At 41.1% G+C, this 23,020-nt stretch overlaps 1 protein-coding gene across 2 annotated transcripts in view; it reads left to right on the plus strand.

The window, feature by feature from the left end:
- Positions 1–23,020, plus strand: part of HMGA2 (high mobility group AT-hook 2) — a 188,732-nt gene that overhangs the window by 128,260 nt on the left and 37,452 nt on the right. For both annotated transcript variants that reach the window (XM_073000409.2, XM_073000410.2), the window contains exon 4: positions 19,910–19,942. In XM_073000409.2, coding sequence (XP_072856510.1) covers positions 19,910–19,942 — 33 coding nt within the window. The remainder of the gene's footprint in view (positions 1–19,909; positions 19,943–23,020) is intronic.

Below are 23,020 nucleotides of genomic sequence, written 5' to 3' on the forward strand. Positions count from 1 at the left end.
CGGTATAGCAGGTGATATTTCCTGATGTATTGTTTGTAATCTTTGCTAAAGAGACAAATATTTAAAATGCATTTCAGAAGCACTGTTTCCAGTAGATTTCAGTCTATAGAAAGATGACATAATTTTGTTCCTGTGTGCTAATAACTACATTGTAGAAGGATGCAAGAGTATTCTTTTTCATTACAATAATAGTCAAAAGCAAAAATGCTTGCATTAACTGAATTTCCTTTAGTGAGCACAGAATTACACACTTGATTATGGGCAGATGGCAATTGTAGAAATCGTTCACTGTCATAGCTTTTTCAAAAAAAAACATATTTATTTATGAAACAGACTCAATAGTTACTGAGTCACTTGATCTTTTCCCTAGTGGTCACTTTACATTCCATATGAGTGAACACATGAAATACTTGTCTATTTAAACAGTGCCTCAGCCAGCATATGTTCAAATTACATCCAGAGTCCGTTGTTTTTTAGTTGTTCAGTCGTGTCTGAATCTTCATGACCCCATGCACCAGAGCATGCCAGTTGTCCGGGATATCCAGATCTTTCTGATATAATATACCTTTGTGTATTCTTGCCACCACTTCTTGATGTCTTCTTCTGTTAGGTCCCTACCATTTTTGTCCTTTATCATGTCCATCTTTTCACAAAAGGTTCCTTTAACATCTCTAATTTTCTTGAACAGAGCTCTGGTTTTTCCCTTTCTATTATTTTCCTCTATATCTTCGCACAGTTCATTTAAGAAGGCCCTCTTGTCTCTCCGTGTTGTTCTTTGGAAATCTGCAATTTTCTGTAACTTTCCCTATCTCCCTTGCATTTTGTTTCCTTTCTCTTCTCTGCTGTTTGTAAGGCCTCGTTGGACAGCCATTTTGCTTTCTTGCATCTCCTTTTCTTCAGGATAGTTTTTGTTGCTGCCTCCTGTACAATATTATGAGCCTCCATCAATAGTTCTTCAAGCACTCTGTCCACCAAATCTATTTCCTTAAATCTGTTCTTCACTTCCACTGTGTATTCATAAGGGATTTGGTTTAGATTATACCTGACTAGCCCAGTGGTTTTTCCTACTTTCTTCAGTTTGAGCTTCAGTTTTGCTATAAGAAGCTGATGATCAGAGCCACAGTCAGCTCCGGGTCTTATTTTTGCTGACTGAATAGAGCATCTCCATCTTTGGCTGCAGAGAATATACCGTATTTTTCGCTCTATAAGACACACTTTTTTCCCACAAAACGGGCGTGGAAATTCTTATGGAGCGAAGAAAACAGATTATTTTTTCCTGTTTTCTTCTCCTAAAAATTTGGTGCATCTTATGGAGAGGTGCGTCTTATGGAGCGAAAAATACGGTAATCAATCTGATTTCGGCATTACCCATCTGGTGATGTCCATGTGTAGAGTTGCCTCTTGTGTTGTTGGAAAAGAGTGTTTGTGATGACCAGCTTGTTGTCTTGACAAAACTCTATTTGCCTTTGCCTTGCTTCGTTTTGAACTCCAAGGCCAAACTTACCTGTTGTTACTTTCATCTCTTGACTCCTTACTTTAGCATTCCAGTCCCCTGTAATGAGAAGAACATCTTTCTTTGGTGTCAGTTCTAGAAGATGTTGTAAGTCGTCATAGAATTGGTCAATTTTAGCCTCTTCAACATCAGTGGTTGGTGCATAAAGTTGGATGACTGTGTTGTTGAAAGGTCTGCCTTGGATTCATATTGAAATCGTTGTATCATTTTTGAGATTGTATCCCAGTACAGCTTTTCCCACTCTTTTGTTGACTATGAGAGCTACTCCATTTCTTCTACGGGATTCTTGCCCACAATAGTAGATATGATAATCTTCTGAATTGAATTCACCCATTCCTGTCCATTTTAGTTCACTGATGCCCAGAATGTCAATGTTTATTCTTGCCATCTCCTGTTTGATCACATCCCGCTTACCAAGATTAATAGGTCTTACATTCCAGGTTCCTGTGCAGTATTTTTCTTTGCAGAATCAGACTTTCTTTTCACTTCCAGGCACATCCACAGCTAAGCATCCTTTTGGCTTTGACCCAACCAATTCATTAGCTCTGGAGCTACTTGTACTTGTCCTCTGCTCTTCCTCAGTAGCATGTTGGACGCCTTCCGATCTGAGGGGCTCATCTTTCAGCACCATATCTTTTAGCCTTTTGTTTCTCTTCCTGGGGTTTTCTTGACAAAGATACTGGAGTGACTTGCCCGTTCCTGCTCCAGGTGTATTGCATTTAATCAGAACTCTTCACTATGACCCGAGTATTTTGGGTGTCCCTGCTTGACATAGCCCATAGCTTCTCTGAATTACTCAAGCCCCTTCGCCACAACAAGGTAGCAATCCATGAAGGGGCATCCAGGGTCTACATGAAAGCAAATCCTATTTTAACCTCCCTTTCTAGCATATAAAAATAATTAGTTGTTCAAAGTTCAGTACAAGATAGACAACTGCCACAATTTTAAAATTTGGTTTTGAATTCCTGTTGCCTGCACAGTGATGTCATTACAAACTATACCATGGACGTTTAATAGTTCAAAATGTTCTTAAATTCTTTGAAGTTTGAAGCATCCATAGGACAACACCCTTAGTAAGTACACATCCACTTTATTTGAACAGGTGTGGTATAGAATTTATGTATATATTCAGTCAACAGCTTCTCAGAGTGAATTTTTTATCTGTCATGTATTGATCTGTCTACCTATCTATATATAAATAATAAGAATAGTTTTAAAATATTGAAAAGAACAATGCAATTATATAATGTTGCTACATTCCAAAACTAGCACTACCACTGAAAAGGCCATGTTGTGGATCAGTCTCCACTCAATGTCAGAGATGTTAGAATCTTGAAGAGGGCCTATAAATAAGATTTTAGTAGGTGGGATAGTTTACATGTGGTCCTTAGAGAACCCTTGTCCTCTAATCCTAATTTTTAAGGCATTAAAAATTGAAAATTTGCCTTAATTTAGTTTGGACGTACATCATTGATACAATATAATATATGTTATGTGTCCAGTCCTAATTAGTAACCTCTTACTGTCAAGTCTGTTCCTCCAGGGATTTGAATCCTAGTCTGACACTCTGTTAGAATGCACCAAACTGTGCTTTCAGTTACTCATGTAGCTGAATTTTGGTCTACGTAAAGTTTCTCAAGCATCTTTAATGGCAGCAATGTTTAAAAGGGATTACAGTAGTCTGAACTGGGTATTATCAGAACGTGGATAGGTTGGTTATGCTCTCTATCATGAAGAGATAAAGTTGGCACAGCTGTCTAAGCTGATAAAAGGTGTTTTGTGCCACCACATTTCCATCTTTGGTTCACCAAAGCTGGAAATAGACCTAATACAGTGGGGTCTCGACTTACGAACTTAATCTGTATTGGAAGGCAGTTCTCAGGTCGAAAAGTTCTTAGGTCGAATCTGCATTTCCCATAGGAATGCATTGAAAACCATTTAATCCATATCTGCTCTTTTCGTCCATAGAAACTAATGGGAAGCTGCTATTCCACCTTCTGCCACTAGAGGGGGATATTTTTTCTTTTTTCCTTCTAACCTAAGATGACTTAGCTTTTTAAAAAAGGAAAAAAAGAGTTCATAACTCGAATCTAAGTTCGTAAGTCGAGTCCATATATTCCTATGAGAGCGGTTCGTAAGTCGAAACGTTCGTATGTCGAGCCGTTCGTAAGTCGAGACCCCACTGTAGTACTTCCAAACCATGAATCTCATCCTTCAAGTAGATCACTGGTTCTTAACCTTGGGTTACTCAGGAGTTTTAGACTGCAACTCCCAGAAGCCTTCACCACCAGCTGTCCTGACTGGGGTTTCTGGGAGTTGCAGTTCAAAAGCATCCGAGTAACAAAGGTTAAGAACCACTGAAGTAGATTATAATTCCAACTAATTACTTTCCACTAAAGTTGTAGTAGAGAAATTGTTGTTTTGAAACCACATTCCTCATTTTGCACAGTACAAATAAAATCTCGTTCACAAAGCAAAAATCACCAGATAAATATTTAGAAATGCAAAATGATAGAAGTAATTTTGTTTACCTTATCGTTAGTATTTAATTTTAATTTACATATATTTTGGACACTAGCTTTATTTCTGATGAGCTCCTTTTTTGCAAGAAGGTCTGTGTTTAGAGCTCCTGCTCCCTTGAATCATGTTCACACATTGTTGTTGTATAGTAGTTAAGTCACCAGAATTCAAAAGCATCTATTCTTCGATGGTCAGCCTTCTTTATGGTCCAGCTCTGACTTCTGTACATCGCTACTGGAAAAACCATAGCTTTGACTATGCAGACCTTTGTTGGCGCGGTGATGTCGCTGCTTTTTAAGATTCTGTCTAGGTTTGTCATCGCTTTCCTCCCAAATGTTCACATGTAGTGGCATCCTAAACATTGTGTGAAAGCATGTGAACATATAAGATGTGCAATATAATATGCACCTGCCAAAAGGAATTTCCATGTGGAGGCTAGGTCAGAAGATTCTGAGGTGTGTTTCTCAGGTTATATAGTCACTTGCCAGAATGAACCCATGTCTTTAAAATGTAATGCAGGAAACAAGCAGGTTTATGAAACATCAGATTTATCAAGTGGAGAGTGAAAGGCAGTATTCCATATGAACAAATTTTATATCTCATATATTAGATAGTTGATAGATGGTGCATCAGTTTTTCATGCTCCAGACTTAAAGGGACAATATAAAACCATTTGTTTCTTAGTCAAAATGTTAAAGATGTCGGTGCAATCCAACAGCCATTCAAAGCCTGTCTGAGCATTAAGGTAGAATTAGCTTATGTGCTGTTGCACTGGAGAATGTACCTCATGAACAGGACAATATTTATGAGGCTAGAAGTCACAGTTTCATTGTGGAGTGCTATGCATTTGTATACTGTATGTTATGGTTCAGGTGGCGAAAGGGATGGTTGCTCCATGAGTATAGTGGGAGTGGCCATAGACCTGTAGGAGCTACAGCTGCCTTTTTCTCCTTTTATGTATGCAAAATTGATTTAAATGTGCACCAGCTCCAAAGTTGGCATAAACACTTTCCTCCCACTGGAGTCAATGAAAGTGAAAATGATAAAAATATATCTGCCCCCACCCTCCACATGTACACCATGTTTACAAAAAAGACATCCACACTATAGTAAGAATCACAGAATAATTGTGTTGGAAGGGGCCTATCAGGTCACCAAGTCCAACCCCCTACTCAATGCAAAAATCCAGATCAAAACAGATCTGACAGATGGTTGTCCAATTGTCTCTTGAATGTCTCTAGTCTTGGAGCGGAAACCACCTCCCTGTGGTAATTGGTTCTACTGTCATATTGCTCTAATACAGGGGTCCTCAAACTTTTTAAACAGGGGGCCAGTTCACTGTCCCTCAGACCGTTGGAGGGCCGGACTATAGTAAAAACAAAAACTATGAACAAATTCCTATGCACACTGCATATATCTTATTTTGAAGTGAAGAAACAAAACAGGAACAAATACAATATTTAAAATGAAGTAAAGTTAAATCAACAAATTTACCATATTTCAATGGGAACTATGGGCCTGCTTTTGGCTAATGAGATGGTCAATGTCTGGTTCCATAAACACCTGGAGGGCCGTATAAATGTCCTCAGCGGGCCGCATGTGGCCCTTGGGCCGTAGTTTGAGGACCCCTGCTCGAATAGATCCTGGTGCTGCTATGGAATATCTGTCAGGATTACTTTTTAAGTAAATCGTTTTTAAAAAGAATGAAGAGAGGGGGAAACAATTATGAGGGAATGTAACATACAGTGGGCAAAGAGATGATGGAGAGATATGACTAGTAGTAAAGAATGCCAAAGTCAGGGAAAAGGGTTACAGGAGAGACACTATTAGAGATTTAGTGTAACTAAAATGTGTTTTTGTTTCCTTCTTAAAATGTGTAAAGAAGCCATCAACATTGTTAGTTTTTCAGCACATTAGACATTGCCATATGTTTTATTTATTGTATTTCCCACATTATACTCTGCCTTTCTGCAAAAAAAGTACTCAAGGCACCTTACAAACATTTGCACTCTTTTCCAGTTCAAGCACTAATAATATCTGGTATGATGTTCAGCTCTAGGGTGAAAGATGTAGGGGGCGGGACAATGTTTCTTTCCTAGAAGAAAACTTCCACATGAATTTCAAGATGTCTACAATGCTTTCCATGTTATTTTCCCAAGCCCTTCAAATTCATTTTTAATGCCAATAATTCTGTAAGTTTTGTTACAGAATTATTGGCAGTTCTGCTTTTAGTTGTTTTGCTTTGTTTGGTTATCGTATTTACTGATTTTACGTAAGCAGCACTTAGGACAAATGCCTAAAAAATGGAAGAGACGGAAGTTGAATATTAATTACTAGGAGCATATGTATACTCCAGAGTTATACCTGCTTGAGACTACTTTAACAGCCATGGGTCCATGCTGTGGAATTCTGAAATTTTGTAATTTGGTGAAATGCTTAGAATTCTGTGCAATCTCCTGAACTCTAGCAGAGAATTCTGAGTATCTTAATGAATAAAAATCCCAATATTCCACAGGATGGAGTTGTAATAGCTGAAGTGGTATTGAACTGGTGTAACTGTGTAGTGTAGATACAGAAATTGGTTTAAGGGTATCAAGAAGATGTATATAGTCATGGCAGTGTGCTTCCTTGACTTCCTTGCCATCTTCGTGCCTCAGTCTATCTTATAGTAAGATTAAGGTCAACCCCAGAACTTCCCAGTATTTACCGGAAAGGACAAAAGCGTGAGTTGTTGTAGTTAACAGCGGACAGGGACTAGATCATAGTTACTTTTCACCTCCACTCAGTTCAGCATGTACCATGAATGTAGCAGTCTGTCATGTAGATGGGTTGGATTGGGTCAATTCCCAAGAATTCAAACAGGGAGATTTAAGTCAATAGCACAGAAAATAGCCAAATAACTGAAACAATAAACTCGATATATCTAGGGTAAACAGTTCCTTAAGAGAAATTCCAAACTTAGTTGTGAGTGTGTCAGTTGCCCAGCAATTTTGGGATGGCATGTTCAAAGGGGTAGAACATAGGCAAAGTAATGACTTAAAAGAGTTGTTCTGGATTTGACGCTTGTCTAGTCTCGCATCTTGTTGGCTCAGTGACTGACCAGAAGCCCAAAATTAGGAATTTAGGTACAGTAGCATCCTCCTGTTTGTTTCTTAGCAACTAGTATTTGGAGGCATATTGCCTCTGATACTAGAAGTGGTATATAGCCATCCTGTCTACTCACCTTGGAAAGCTTTGTCTTCTATCAATTTACCTGATGACATTTTAGAACTGTCCTAGTTTGTGTCAATCTCTTCACATTTTTTTATCTCTGAATGTTCAGGAGAGGGAGTTGACAAACCTATCAACCAGTATGATCTAAGCTGTTGATCTTACCTATGGCAGTATGGGCAGCCAACATGTCAGTAAAAACCTGAAATTCACACCTCCAAGAGCTCAGTGAGGTGTGATAGAAAATGCATTTATTGGAATAATCTTTAGGTTCCTGATTTATAGGGCTCACTGAAGAAAAGCAGAAAACTCCATCATGTGCATTTCAGGGTAATATTTGGAAATATGGCTACTGGGAAAGCCAGCTTCTAGGTTTGAGGTTAAAGATCTTTAAAGCAACGGCTCCTTTATTCTTGATCGTTCTCGACAAGGCAGCATTTAAACATCATGCTCACCCTATGTGCATTATTTTAAGAATGGCCTCACTTTGTAATGTTATCTTTGTCATTAGCCATTTATAATTATTCTTGGCCTATGGATTTCAAACAAGCATCTAAAAATAATTTGCAGTTTGATCTTGTAAAATTCAGACACGGTAAGATCTCTGAATCTGTGGAGCAATGGTAGCTGAAAATGTTTCAGTTCTTTCAGTCTTTCCTCATAAGGCTTGGTTTCCAGTCCTCTAATCATCCTTGTTGCCCTCCTCTGAATTTGTTCCAGAACTTAGGTCAAAAAAAGGGCAGGAAAGGTTTTTTTCATTTGTTTGTTTTTTCGTTCGTAAGTCGAGACTTCACTCGCAAGTCGAAGCAACTTTTTGTGAACAGAGCTGTTCGTAACTCGAATCGTTCGCAGGTGGAGATGTTTTCAAGTTGAGGTACCACTGTAATCCTAGTAACTGGCTAATTGAAGTTAATTAATAAAATGTTATACTTCACTTTGATTCGCAAGATTACTGCCATGTGACTGGCACATCATTAATTAGCCACTGTGATTTGGGATTCTAGGTAATAATGAAGATAAACATCGTGTGGTAATTGGAATTTACACTTTTTTTCAAATATTTTGGAAAAGATTTTATTTACATTCAGTACATTTCTTTGGTCTTTCTGACCCTTTGGCATAAATAAAGGGTTTCAGGAGCAGAAGTGGATGTCAGGTTGTAGCAAGTAATTAAATTAATTTTATTCAAATCTGTTTCTTCACAAATCTATCTGATATGTCAATTGCTTAGAAACAGAATGAATTTTCTAGAGGATATTGTTGCTTTTCACAGAGGATGCCTAAAACAAAAATAAAAACTGAGAAATTTTAAGCAAATATGGAAGGAGGTTTGTAACAAGAAAACACTGTTTTCAGCTATAGGTTTTCCACTGTAATTGTGGCTCAGATTGACATTACCCAGAAATGGCTACCATATGGGTGCCATTATGCTGTCCTATAAGGTATTAAGAAGGTTCACCATAACAACACCCTGAAAGAGCCCACTGTGTGACATTTAGGATGAAAAATAGGTGTCTGCAAGAACTGAGGGAGAGGGGGACTATGCACGTTCATAACTAGCATCAGACCACAGGCCTCCCATTTCTGGTAGGTCCAGTGACAAATAACTGTAAGACCAAGGTGCCAGATCTTATGGGCTGGGTATGGCCTCTGAATAGTATGCTCCCAAGAGTGCCTTTCTGTAGTTCCTCAGTGGTTAGAACCTTGTGTCTAGATGAGGTGTTTTCCCCTGTGGCTGAATCTGTCCTTCCCCTTTCTCAAGCTTTTAATTTATTGCACTGGGGCTACTCTTGTCAATTTATTTCATTTTTGTGAAGAAATGAACAACTTAATAGATAAAAGTAACTTATTTAAAAATTCCAGAAATTTACAGCAAAGTAACCATGTTAGATTGTTGTAGCTAACACAGGGAGTCCTCTGGCACCTTAAATATTAACAAGTTTTATTTGGCATATTTGATGGATGGATTGGCAAATGTTCTTGGCTAAAATGATAGACCATGTTCAGTTATCATAAAAAGGCATGAGTTTAGAAGTATGGGCTATTGCTTAATGTACAGAAGTAATTATAAATTGAGGGGGGAGCTCTTACAGTGCAATTCTGTAGATATCTAGTTGGAAATAAATCTCATTGAGTTTAGTATCACTTCTCAGGTGACTGATTGCACAGTTAATCTTGTTCTCTCATATGAAATTAAAACTTTCCATGATTCCTTTTGCATGGGTTTAAATATCCATAGGATATTAGTCAGTGATTCTTTTTCCTCTAGTTTTTAAATTCCTTTTTATGGGACTCTCATTCTCTAATCTAGTCACAGCCTTTTTAAAATGGGCAACAACCTTAGTTTTTGCCTTGATAGCAGATGTTTAAACTGGCAAGTCCATGAATTCAGAACAATGTTCCCTCTAGGAAATCAACTCTAAGTGCTCAGTGGAAGGACAGATCCTGAAGCTGAGGCTTCAATACTTTGGCCATCTCATGAGAAGAGAGTGTGTGTTTAGTCGTTTAGTCGTGTCCGACTCTTCGTGACCCCATGGACCAGAGCACGCCAGGCCCTCCTGTCTTCTACTGCCTCCCGGAGTTGTGTCAGGTTCATGTTGGTTGCTTCGCAGACACTGTCCAGCCATCTCATCCTCGGTCGTCCCCTTCTCCTCTTGCCATCACACCTTCCTAACATCAGGGTCTTTTCCAGGGAGTCTTTTCTTCTCATTAGATGGCCAAAGTACTGGAGCCTCAGCTTCAGGATCTGTCCTTCCAGTGAGCACTCAGGGTTGATTTCCTTTAGAACTGATAGGTTTGTTCTCCTTGCAGTCCAGGGGATTCTCAAGAGCCTCCTCCAGCACCACAATTCAAAGGCATCAATTCTTCGGCGGTCTGCTTTCTTTATGGTCCAGCTCTCACTTCCATACATCACGACAGGAAAAACCATAGCTTTGACTATTCGGACTTTTGTTGGCAAGGTGATGTCTCTGCTTTTCAAGATGCTGTCCAGATTTGTCATCGCTTTCCTCCCAAGAAGAAGGCGCCTTTTAATTTCAGGGCTGCTGTCTCCATCTGCAGTGATCATGGAGCCCAGGAAGATAAAATTTGACACTGCCTCCATATCTTCCCCTTCTATTTCCCAGGAGGTGATGGGACCAGTGGCCATGATCTTAGTTTTTTTGATGTTGAGTTTCAGACCGTTTTTTGCACTCTCCTCTTTCACTCTCATTACAAGGTTCTTTAATTCCTCCTCACTTTCTGCCATCAGAGTGGTATCATCTGCATATCGGAGGTTGTTGATATTTCTTCCGGCAATCTTAATTCCGGCTTGGGTTTCTTCCAGTCCAGCCTTCCGCATGATGTATTCTGCATATAAGTTAAATAAGCTGGGGGACAATATACAGCCTTGCCGTACTCCTTTCCCAATTTTGAACCACTCAGTTGTTCCATGACCAGTTCTAACTGTTGCTTCCTGTCCCACATATAGGTTTCTCAGGAGACAGATAAAGTGGTCAGGCACTCCCATTTCTTTAAGAACTTGCCATAGTTTGCTGTGGTCCACACAGTCAAAGGCTTTCGCATAGTCAATGAAGCAGAAGTAGATATTTTTCTGGAACTCTCTGGCTTTCTCCATCATCCAGCGCAAGTTAGCAATTTGGTCTCGAGTTCTTCTGCCTCTTCGGAATCCAGCTTGTACTTCTGGGAGTTTTCGGTCCACATACTGCTGAAGCCTACCTTGTAGGATTTTGAGCATAACCTTGCTAGCGTGCGAAATGAGTGCAATTGTACGGTAGTTGGAGCATTCTTTGGCACTGCCTTTCTTTGGGATTGGGATGTAGACTGATCTTTTCCAATCCTCTGGCCACTGTTGAGTTTTCCAAACTTGCTGGCATATTGAATGTAGCACCTTAACAGCATCATCTTTCAAGATTTTAAATAGTTCAACTGGAATGCCATCACCTCCACTGGCCTTGTTGTTAGCCAGGCTTTCTAAGGCCCACTTGACTTCGCTCTCCAGGATGTCTGGCTCAAGGTCAGCAACTACATTGTCTGAGTTGTCCGGGATATCCAAATCTTTCTGATATAATTCCTCTGTGTATTCTTGCCACCTCTTCTTGACGTCTTCTGCTTCTGTTAGGTCCCTCCCATTTTTGTCTTTTATCATGTTCATCTTTGCGCAAAATGTTCCTCTAATATGTCCAATTTTCCTGAACAGATCTCTGGTCTTTCCTTTTCTGTTATCTTCCTCTATTTCTTTGCATTGTTCATTTAAGAAGGCCCTCTTGTCTCTCCTTGCTATTCTTTGGAAGTCTGAATTCAATTTTCTGTGACTTTCCCTATCTCCCTTGCATTTTGCTTCCCTTCTCCTCTCTGCTATTTCTAAGGCCTCGTTGGACAGCCACTTTGCTTTCTTGCATTTCCTTTTCTTTGGGATGGTTTTCGTTGCTGCCTCCTGGACAATGTTACGAGCCTCTATCCAAAGTTCTTCAGGCACTCTGTCCACCAAATCTAGTTCCTTAAATCTGTTCTTTACTTCCACTGTGTATTCATAAGGGATTTGGTTTAGATTATACCTGAGTGGCCCAGTGGTTTTTCCTAATCTCTTCAGTCTAAGCTTGAATTTTGCTATGAGAAGCTGATGATCAGAACCGCAGTCAGCTCCAGGTCTTGTTTTTGCTGACTGTATAGAGCTTCTCCATCTTTGGCTGCAGAGAATATAATCAATCTGATTTCGATATTGCCCATCTGGTGATTTCCATGTATAGAGTCGCCTCTTGTGTTGTTGGAAAAGAGTGTTTGTGATGACCAGCTTATTCTCTTGACAAAACTCTATTAGCCTTTGTCCTGCTTCGTTCTGAACTCCAAGGCCAAACTTCCCTGTTGTTCCTTTTATCTCTTGGCTCCCTACTTTAGCATTCCAGTCCCCTAGAATGAGAAGAACATCTTTCTTTGGTGTCAGTTCTAGAAGGTGTTGTAAATCTTCATAGAATTGTTCAATTTCAGTCTCCTCAGCAATGCTGGTTGGTGCATAAACTTGGATTATTGTGATGTTGAATGGTCTGCCTTGGATTCGTATTGACATCATTCTATCATTTTTGAGATTGTATCCCATTACAGCTTTTCCCACTCTTTTGTTGACTATGAGGGCTACTCCATTCCTTCTACGGGATTCTTGCCCACAATAGTAGATATGATAATCATCTGAGCTGAATTCGCCCATTCCTGTCCATTTTAGTTCACTGATGCCCAGGATGTCGATGTTTATTCTTGCCATCTCCTGTTTGACCACCTCCAGCTTCCCAATGTTCATAGATCTTACATTCCAGGTTCCTATGCAGTATTTTTCTTTGCAGCATTGGATTTTCCTTTCACTTCCAGGCACGTCCACAGCTGAGCGTCCTTTCGGCTTTGGCCCAACCACTTCATTAGCTCTGGAGCTACTTGTACTTGTCCTCCGCTCTTCCTCAGTAGCATGTTGGACGCCTTCCGACCTGAGGGGCCCATCTTCCAGCGTCATATCTTTTAGCCTTTTGTTTCTGATCATGGGGCGTTCTTGGCAAAGATACTGGAGTGGCTTGCCATTTCCTACTCCAGGTGGATTGCGTTTAGTCGGAACTCTCCACTATGTCCTGTCCGTCTTGGGTGTCCCTGCACGGCATAGCCCATAGTTTCTCTGAGTTACTCAAGCCCCTTCGCCACGACAAGGCAGCAATCCATGAAGAAGCATGAGAAGAGAAGACTCCCTGAAAAAGACCCTGATGTTGGGAAAGAGTGAAGGCAAGAGGAGAAGGGGACAACAGAGGATGAGATGGTTGGACAGTGGAGGCAGTGGAAGACAGGAGACTGGCGTGCTCTGGTCCATGGGGCCACAAAGACACAACTTCATGACTAAACAACAACAAAACAGAATACAATAATCCCTTTAAAAATCCCCTTGGTCAGCCAGTCATTTAAAGCAGCAGTCCCCAACTCTTTTGGGACCGCAGACCAGCTGAGCCTCCGAGGAAGGCAGGCCCCCTGCAGGTGTATGCGCATCCTCTCGGGTGCATGCGCAAAGAGGTGGGGGAGTGCCTGCCAGTGCTGGCACCCGTGCACATGCGCAAAGCAGCTGTGGGGAAGGGAGTGCATGCGGGAAGGTGATCTGTCTTTGTGGCCCAGTCAACCTCCGCAGCCAAGGGGGAGGCGGCAACATTTCGTGAGCAACTGCCCACCGTCCCTCCATGTACACAGGCAGCCGTCCAGTCCTGCTGGGATGCTCCAGGGCACTCGTGGCCCCAGCCTTCTCGCTCAGTAGCTTGCCCGCTGCTCCTGCTGATCGGACGGCCTTTGTGCGTCCACAGCGGGAAGAGCGGGGTGGAGGGTGCCTTTGTCTGCCATGCCGGCTGCTGCCTTTTCCTGGGGGAGATGCGGCAGTGGTGGAGGGGTGGGTTCTTGGCTCCCCAAGCCAGGCGACTGGCTGGCTGGCTCACCCCTTGCACGGACAATGGCCTGCTGGGTGCGGGTGGAAGGGACCATCATCATCATCTCCCGCTCCTCCTCAGCACGTGGCCCAAGGCCGGGAGGGAGGTCTCGGTCTTTGTGGGAATCTCCGGCTCCTCGGGCGCCCGCAAGCGTCCCGGCTGTGGCGGGGCTGTGTGGCCACAGCAGCTTGGCCGAAGGTCTGCACTGCCCGGGTGCCGCTTGGCCAGAAAACCGCCATGAGGCCCCGGATCGGTCCCTTCACCCGAGGGGGAGGGCGAGGACCTTCCGCAGTGAGGGTCTCCTCCCTCCCCCCTCCATTGCCCCCAGGGAAAGGGGATCAGTTGGCTTAGCAGGGCCCGTTGCCGCCTTCGCCCTCCTCTTGGCTGATCTCTCCCCCCCCAACCCCCACCAGCCCATCTGGAGCTCTGCCTGGGCTGGCTGGCCTCTGTTGCTCTCGGAAGGCATCTTTCCCAGCCCGCCCTGGGACGCCCCCAGTGCCTGTCTCTTTTCACCGCCTTTCCATTTGTTCCCGGCTTTCCTCCTAATTAGGGTTCTTAAGGCTGTGTGCGTGTGGCACGGGCACTCGGGCGCATGTGTGAAGAGGTGGGGGAGTGCTGACGCCAGCAGTGGCACATGCACAAAGCAGCTGTGGGGAGGGGAGTGCATGTGGGGGGGAGGTCTGTCTTTGCGGCCCAGTCTGGCTCAGGCCATGGGACGGCACCGGGGGTTGACGACCTCTGATTTAAAGGAAATCCTGCCTGAGGAGAAAGATCATCTGCTTCACTGTGTGTTATTTTAGGCCCAGTGGACAACAAATGAGTTATTTAGTTCATAGCCTGATGTGACAGTTGAAGTTTATGTGATGCACTTAACATCATCATGTACTTGTCTGTGTTTTATTGTCTGATTTTGTATTGGAAGCCGCCTAGAGTGGTCTGATGGTCCAGATAGGTGGGGTATAAATCAAATAAATAAATAATAAATATATAAATGACAGAGGAGTCTACAAAATGCTTAATATCAGGCATTAAAGAAAGTTGGAGTCGGAGAAATAATGGTACCCATGTAAATGTAAGTGTTTTAGTAGGTAGCATTTTGTAAGTATTTGGGCCTAAGTAGACAAACTTTCTCATGTATTTGTAACAGTTTAGTCAAAGGAAAGAATTAGGTAGTTGAAATTATCTAACACACTTTATTAAAGAGTCCAGCAAATGCGTGAACCACCGTGAGACTATAACTTACCAGTTATTTAAGTTGGAATATGAGTAGGATCAAGACAAAAAGTTGTGTGTTTTTTTCTCTTTACTGTTTTGGAGACCTTTCAGGACAAACGGAAAAACTTTTCAAAAATGTGACAAGATTATTAGCATTCCGTGGCTAGTATCTTACTGCTAGGGACTGTTGCTGTTGTTTTTATGTGCTCTCAAGTCAGAACTAACTTATAGCAGCCCTAAAAAAGGCTTTCAAGGTAAGTGAGATATTTATGGAGTGGTTTTACCAGTTTCACACCCCCAGTGAGTGGGGATTCGAACGCAGGCCTCTTGAGTCCTTCTCTGCCATTCTGCCCACTACATCACACTGGATATCTGCTAGAGTAGAGCAACTAACCCAATAGGATTTATACAAGTTTTGAGTTCTAATTCACCAATAGATTCAGCAGGTCTGTCCTTTAGCTGAGACTAGCAAAAGGATGCTAGCCATTGTCCACTAATCCAGCATGTGAGAAATAGCTTTCCTGCTCCACTCACCTGCCTCCCAAATCGGTCAGCATGCAAAACCTTTAGGCAAGGGGAAAGAAGTGGCAAGCACCATTTCCATGTTTAGTCTTTTCTCTTTCCCTTCTCTTTTCCCTCTAAAAGTGTGCCGTCTCTCAGTGCACTCAATACAAACCTTGAGCTGAGCACACTTTCGAAACCCTTCAGGATATGAGTGTTGCTGACACAAGGCTGTGCCTTTCAAAAGCCTACATCTTTTTAACAGTTTTGATCATTATCATGCCTTCTTGCTTTTTTGTTCTGCTGATGACACCTGTATACATTTTTATTCAAAAACCACATCAAACCCCCGCGTGCATTTTTCTAAGCTGACTGGTTTCTACTGCTCAGAAATCCCCCTATTTCTTGGCTGAGTATTCTACATTCATGTGACTCCTGCACACTATAGCTCAATGAAATCTTCTGGAACAGCTGCCAACTCACCAAATTTTCCATGAATTAGGTCCTGACACTTCAATGAGAGGAAAGACAATGTCTGAAAATAGGCCAGCTCTGGCTCGCTGCCTAGTATGTGTCACAGTAATTCTACCAGCTGCCCTTCCACACAGCACTTCATAGTTTACAGACCACCAAGCAGATCCCAGAATACTTCAGTGCTGTTTGGAGTTGGAGCTGCCAGTATGTTTTCTCAGCCTCTGGCACCCAGTGGCTCCAGACTGGACCCAGAACATTTTTGTGTTTGTTTGTTTTGGTTTGTTTTTATTTTTATGAATGGCCGAGGCACAATACTGTGGCCATTCATGAAAAATGCAAAAGGAAAACACTGTACTTTGACTGATTGGATGCAGACCAAAGTTTATATGAATCTTACTCATTCAGGCCTTCAGCTGTCTGAAATGCTAGTAGTAGTTTTGCCAGCTAGATTACGGCTTGCAATTTTAAAAGCATGGACTTGTGATCTTAAACAGACAGAACTATAAACTTTCCATCTTCTTTCTCATTCTCTCTTTTTCCCACACACATCCACACATATGCTCAGAAATTTTAATGCTTTTCTTGGCTATTTCAATTCAGCCAAAAAAAGATTTATACCACCACAAATGTCACTCATTTTTATATTCTAATCAACTCATTGATTAGAATGAACAAAACCATATATTTTTGAGTGTGTGTGTGCGCGCGCGCACACACACACACAAACATGCACTGTCTCTGATTTTATAATGGAAAACTACCACTTGGATGCACATCTTTGAGGTTTTAATCAGGGAAGAGATCTTTTAGTGCAGCTGTTGATATGCAACAAGAGAGAATTTTGCCCTTGATATATATCATGGTATCACTTTGGCATGAAGGGAATTGTGTAGGCTTTCATTGAACTGAAGAGTAGTTGTGAATGAATGAGTGCTCTGTTTGAATAAGAAGTCCCCTTCATAGGGCTGGAATTTATTCTGCAATCCTGGAGTAATTCCTTCTCTGGTATCAGTAAATACAGTTAGGTTTGGAAATAATTGGACACATACAAGTTTTGTTATTTCGGCTGTTTACCAAAATAAATTTAAGTTATAGTTGAGGGTTTTTTGTTGTTTAGTCATTAAATCGTGTCCAACTGTTCGTGACCCCATGAACCAGAGCACACCAGGTCCTCCTGTCTTCCACTGCCTCCCGGAGTTGGGTCAAAGTCATGTTGGTAGCTTTGATGACACTGTCCAACCATCTCATCCTCTGTCCCCCCTTCTCCTCTTGCCTTCACTCTTTCCCAACGTTAGGGTTGTTTCCAAGGAGATTTCTCTCCTCATTAGATGGCCAAATATTAAAGCCTCAGCTTCAGGATCTGTCCTTCCAGTGAGCACTCAGGGTTGATTTCCTTCAAAATGGATAGGTTTGTTCTCCTTGCATTCCGGGGGACTCTCAAGAATCTCCTCCAGCACCACAATTCAGAAGCATCAATTCTTCGGTGGTCAGCTTTCTTTATGGTCCAGCTCTCACTTCCATACATCACTACTGGAAAAACCATAGCTTTGACTATGTGGACCTTTGTCGACAAGGTGATGTCCCTGCTTTTTAAGATGCTGTCTAGGTTTGTCATTGCTTTCCTCCCAAGAATCAGGCGTCTTTTAATTTCGTGGCTGCTGTCACCATCTGCAGTGATCATGGAGCCCAAGAAAGTAAAATCTGTCACTGCCTCCATATCTTGCCCTTCAATTTGCCACATCCAAATTGGAGGAACAGTTTAGGAATTACAGCTTTTTAATATGTAGCCTCTCATTTTAAAGGGACTGAAAGTACAGTAATTGGACAATTGACTCCAAAGCTGTTTCATAGACAAGTGTGGGAAATTCCTTCATTATTTCATCATCCCTTAAGCAGGTAAAAGGTCTAGAGTTGATTCCAGGTTTGGCAATCACATTTGGAAGCAGTTGCTGTGAACCCACAATATGGCTACAAAGGACTTCTCAATGCAAGTGAAACAGGCCATACTTAGGCTGCGAAGGAAGGAAAGAAGGGAGGGAGGAAGTAAGGAAAATACCCATCAGAGAAATAACAGAAATATTAGCAGTGGCCAAATCAACGGTTTGGTAGACTCTAAGAAAAAAAGAATGCACTGGTGAGCTCTGAAACACAAAAGGCCTCGACGTTTAGAGAAGACAACAGTGGTGGGTGATTGTAGGTTCCTTTCCATGGTAAAGAAAAACCTCTTCACAACATCCAAGTGGAAAACACTCTCCAGGAGATCAGCATATAGACTTGGCCAAATAATATCTTTAAAAGGAAAGAAGACACCCTGGGAAAAAACCCTGATGTTGGGAAAGTGTGGAAGTAAGAGGAGAAAGGGACGACAGAGGACAAGATGGTTGGACAATGTCACCGAAGCGACCTACATGAATTTGACCAAACCCCGGGAGGCAGTGGAAGACAAGAGGGCCTGTCATGCTCTGGTCCATGAGGTCATGAAGAGTCGGACATGACTTAATGAGTAAACAACAACAACAAAAAATATCACATTATCCGTAAAACCCATGTACCAGTGGAAGAGCAGAAAGGAGTTGACTAGACTTTATAAGGTTGTGTATTATCATTTGTTATTTAGTCGTATTATCATAAAGGATGCTAAAAGACCTGAAAAATCTCAGTGCAATTTTACAGTATCATTAATATCTTTTCATGCAGGTCTGCTGTTAACTGTGGAAGCAAAACTGGTCATGAGCAGTTGGCTATGGTCAAGTGGGTGACACAATTCTGAATTATTTGTGTGGCTCTACTTGGTCTGAATGATAAGCAGGGGGCAGAGTGTGTGCTAAAAAACCCCCTCTTATGCTCAGTCCACAAGCCCCTGTTAGGGGCTTCTAGCTTAGGGGTCTTCTCCTTAGCTCTGTGTGCCGCAGACTCATGTGATGAACCACCAGAGTAGCATTAGGGGCATGTTCTGGTACAAGGGTGGGGAGTCTGCAGATTTCATCCTGACCTCAAATAGCTGTTGGCCTAATTTCAAAACACTCTGCCAGTGAGTTCAGGCCTGTGGAAGAGCAGCTTCTCAATTCTCCAGTGGTCCACCATGTGAGGTTGGCAATGAGGGAGTTTTGGAGGGACTGTAATGAAATAGAAAAGAGTGTGGCAGAGAAATAAAAGAGAATACAATGGAGCACCTCACTTCTGACTCTCACCCTGCCCTATTACTTGCCTCCTTGTCCTTTCACCTGCATGTGAATCCTGACAGGTTTACCCCAAGAGAAAGAGTCCCTTGATAGAAAAATAGTTGCCCATTTCCATTATGGGCTGGTGAGGTCTTCTTAGGTTCAGGATTGGCCCTAGATATTGGTTCTTCTTAAATAGGAAGGGGTATGAGAGGCTTTCTTTTGGAGACATGGCTTTGCTTGAGCAATGTGGACTTCTTGATGCTAGTGTATTGTGTATGTTCTTCAGCTCAGATTCTTGATTCCCTTTTGACTGCTGCTGATGGATCAGGCCTGGTAACTCCTAAACATGGTGCACCATATAAGTGCTGAATGGCCACAAAAATAGTTGTCACCCAATGCAATGCATCATTTCAGGACTCTTTAAGACTCTGTATGGTATTGCTTTACTAGTGTTTCTTAAGTTCATCAGTTTGAATTCTGTGAAGAGGAACAATGCCTTCTGCTGCACAAACCTGTCTTAATAGTATTTTTTTCCATACATTATCATCAGGGAAATTATGTATTGCTGAACTGAACTAAGTGTAGGAATGTGCAAACAATCTATGCCCTCCTCAACTATGTTATCAATGCGGACCTTGTACTGTAAATGTTATCTATTCCTCATTAATCTGCTCTACACAGAAATGCAGAAATGTGTAGTTCTGAGCAGAGATATGTATATATAATCCTAATCATATCAAATTGCGTATTTTCACGCATATGTTACACTACATCCAAAAAAGAAGCACATTTCATTCACGTAAAATATATAAATATTTTATCTTTCTCTCTCTCTCTCTCTCTCTCTTTGTGTGTATATGTCTGTGTAGCCACAACAGGTTGTCCAGAAGAAGCCAGCTCAGGTAAGAAGTCTCCATGTGAATTATTTGGTGTGTGTTGAAATTGATTCACTGTGGAATATTTGCAATGCCAATCTGCTAATGATAGAGGCTGTGTAATGAAAGAGATGTTTTGCATTTTCAAGCAGATAATCAAGACATGTTTGTTTGTTTGCAAGATTTTTTAGCCGCGCCATTACCAGCAGTCTCTGAGCAACATACAACAATATTAAAACTTTAAAAGCATTAAAAATAAGCAATATTATAATAATATCCTATATTAAAAACAATCATTAAAACATTGATATTAACAAATCCTGCTGCTCATATGCCCAGCTAAAGAATACTATTTAATTAAAATGTCTTTGCCCGGCGCCAAAAAGCTAAAAGTGTTGGAGCCAGGCGGCTCTCTATAGGGAGGGTGTTCCAAAGTTGGGGGTGCAATAGCCAAGAAGGCCCTATTTCGACATGCCATCCCCCTCACCTCTTTCAGGGATGGCACTTTCAGAAGGGCCTCCTGGCCTGATTTTAGAGGACGGGCAGGCTCATATGGAAGAAGGTGTCCTTTAAGTAACCAGGTCCTAAGCCGTTTAGCACTTTATATATCAAAGTAAGCACTTTCAATTGGGCCTGAGCAGCAACCGGCAGCCTGCTGCCCCTTTTTATCCAGGTGGTTTTTCAGAACTGCCATGATATGAGTCCATGCAGCGGCACCACTTACCAGCTGTGCAGCCCGGTTCTGTGCCAGTTGCAGTACATATATTTCTTCATATCATGGCATCACTTCCTAAGTACATGTAGGTAGAATATCTGGATCCAAATCCTCATCTAAATTCAAATTATGTGTCTCCAATCTATTTTCACCTATCTTACAAATTTTGCCATGTATATTTTAAAAAACCTCTAAGAAAATGGTTTGTTAAGTTTATTATTTATTTCCTGCAAAGTTTAGCATTTTCCTTTTGGAGTGGACTAATAAAAGTAAATCTAAGCCTGATTCTACAAATGATTCCTGTGGATTGATTGAAAAGATTCACCAAAACATATAAGCAATTCTCTTCCATTAGCTTTAATATTTGGGGGGAAATCTCACTGATTCCAGAGGCTCAGTTGTTCTCTGTTAATCATATTGCATTGCAGATGGAGGATTTTTTTAAAAACTTCCAGTCAAGTACCAGTGTTTAGTACAATAAACGCTGTTGATCTGTTATCTTCAAATAACTCTTCATGCTTGTAATAAAGATATGCTGTGGGAAACTTCTGCTTAAAGGCTGTAGCTGCATTCTGCTTCAGTGACATGCATACACTCCTGGCAGGATGCGGCGACTGCCAGCAGGCAGGGTAGCCCCCTCTTCTGCCCTTTCGCTGTGAGGTAGAGCATAAGATCAAAGTGTTATTTTAGCCAATCTTAGTTATGATTAGGTAACTAGTATCCTACCTGTTTCTCTCATAACATACTATGTAATCATGCTAAGTCAATAAAAGAGCTCTCAGGGTATTGGCAGTTGGCTCCGCTGGCTCAGACTTTCGCTGTCGACTCCTTTGTTCTCTCTCTAAGGCAATTCACCCTCCTTTGTTCCATGATCACCCACAATATGCTTTGTATATGGAATAATGTATTGCTGAAGAATGAAGTTTGGATTTATCTGTGTATAGATCTGTGTATTTTCAAGCATGCATATAGACCTTGTTTTCTATCAAACGTTGGTCATCTTAAATAAAACTACCAGTTTTCTTTAGGCCAATGTGAGAAATGCAACAAAGTCTCTTCAACTCCATCCTTTTATCGCTGTTCTATAAATTTCATGATCTTCCAGTTTTTAGACACATTGCAGGGCAAATCCATTCATTAAATTTTACTTCATGGGCAGATGCTTTCTAGCTTAGGGCCGTGAAGATAGTATGTAAAATTTGACAGTACCTTCAGACAGTTACAGAACCCAGAGGACTTCCCGTCTTGCAGCTGGAGAATGTAATAGCAGGTTCCACTGGGAAGTGATATTCTCTTAGTATTAATACAAACTCTTAAATCGTAAGATATGTGTACATCCACATGATAGGTGTGAAATGATTTATTACAACAGGGAGAATCACTGCAGTAAAGTTGTATTGGAAAAGGATACCAGATCTATTTGCAAGCCACCAAAAAGTTTAAAGAGATCTTGCAGATAAGTGCCTCTCACTCACTGAAGAATGGAAAGTTTCTTGTATCCATATTAAAGATCATTCAGCTATTAAAATCAAATGGATCTTCTCATAATTTCTGTCTTAGGATACAAATTAAGTAATAGAGAAAAATTTGCCAGGTTCCTAATTTACAGCCAATTTCACAAACTATATCCTTAATGCTGTATGGCTGAATTATATTGTAAAATGATACAGCAGAAACAGCTGTATTTAGGGAAACATCATAAAGATTATGAAAACGAAGCTTTAAAAATAATCACTTCTGCAGCATGCATGTAAATAAATACATTTGACTATGTCTCTTGGACAAATCATACTTGATTACATATACAGAGGTTTTACTAAACCAAAGGTTTGTAGAATACTTGGTGGTATTTGAAATTCATACCTCTGTAGCAGATCTCATCAGATGATATCATGGCTGTTGTGAGCACTGGCATTAATTGCAAAACATTTTCCTTTGGTGTAAATCATCAATATTAAAAAAACCCTATATTTCATTAGAGCGAAAAAGCCTCTTCTCAGACTCGTTTTCTTCAATTGTATCTATAACATAATTAGACTCTATTCTAGGCACATAGATCAGATATAGACAGTAGGTTCTACTGTCAATTTACATGCTGGGAAAATATGCCTCATTAATTAATTTCCTGTATTTATTTTGTTTATAACTTACCTTTCTCTCAGTAAAGGGACCCAAGCTTGTTTACACAGCCTTTCAGATAATGCCGTCATACATGCTTTTTCAATCTAATATCTCTGTTTGGAATAATTGCATAGAAAGTTGTCTCAGAGTTCGTAAAATAAATTTCTTTGCTCTCTCTCTCTCTCTCTCCCTCTCTCCGTCTCTCTCAGAACTTACAAACTTGAAAATTTTTAATGATTATATATATATTATATTGATTTATTTTATGT

Source organism: Pogona vitticeps, chromosome 5 (assembly GCF_051106095.1).
Source record: "Pogona vitticeps strain Pit_001003342236 chromosome 5, PviZW2.1, whole genome shotgun sequence".
Classification (NCBI taxonomy): domain Eukaryota; kingdom Metazoa; phylum Chordata; class Lepidosauria; order Squamata; family Agamidae; genus Pogona; species Pogona vitticeps.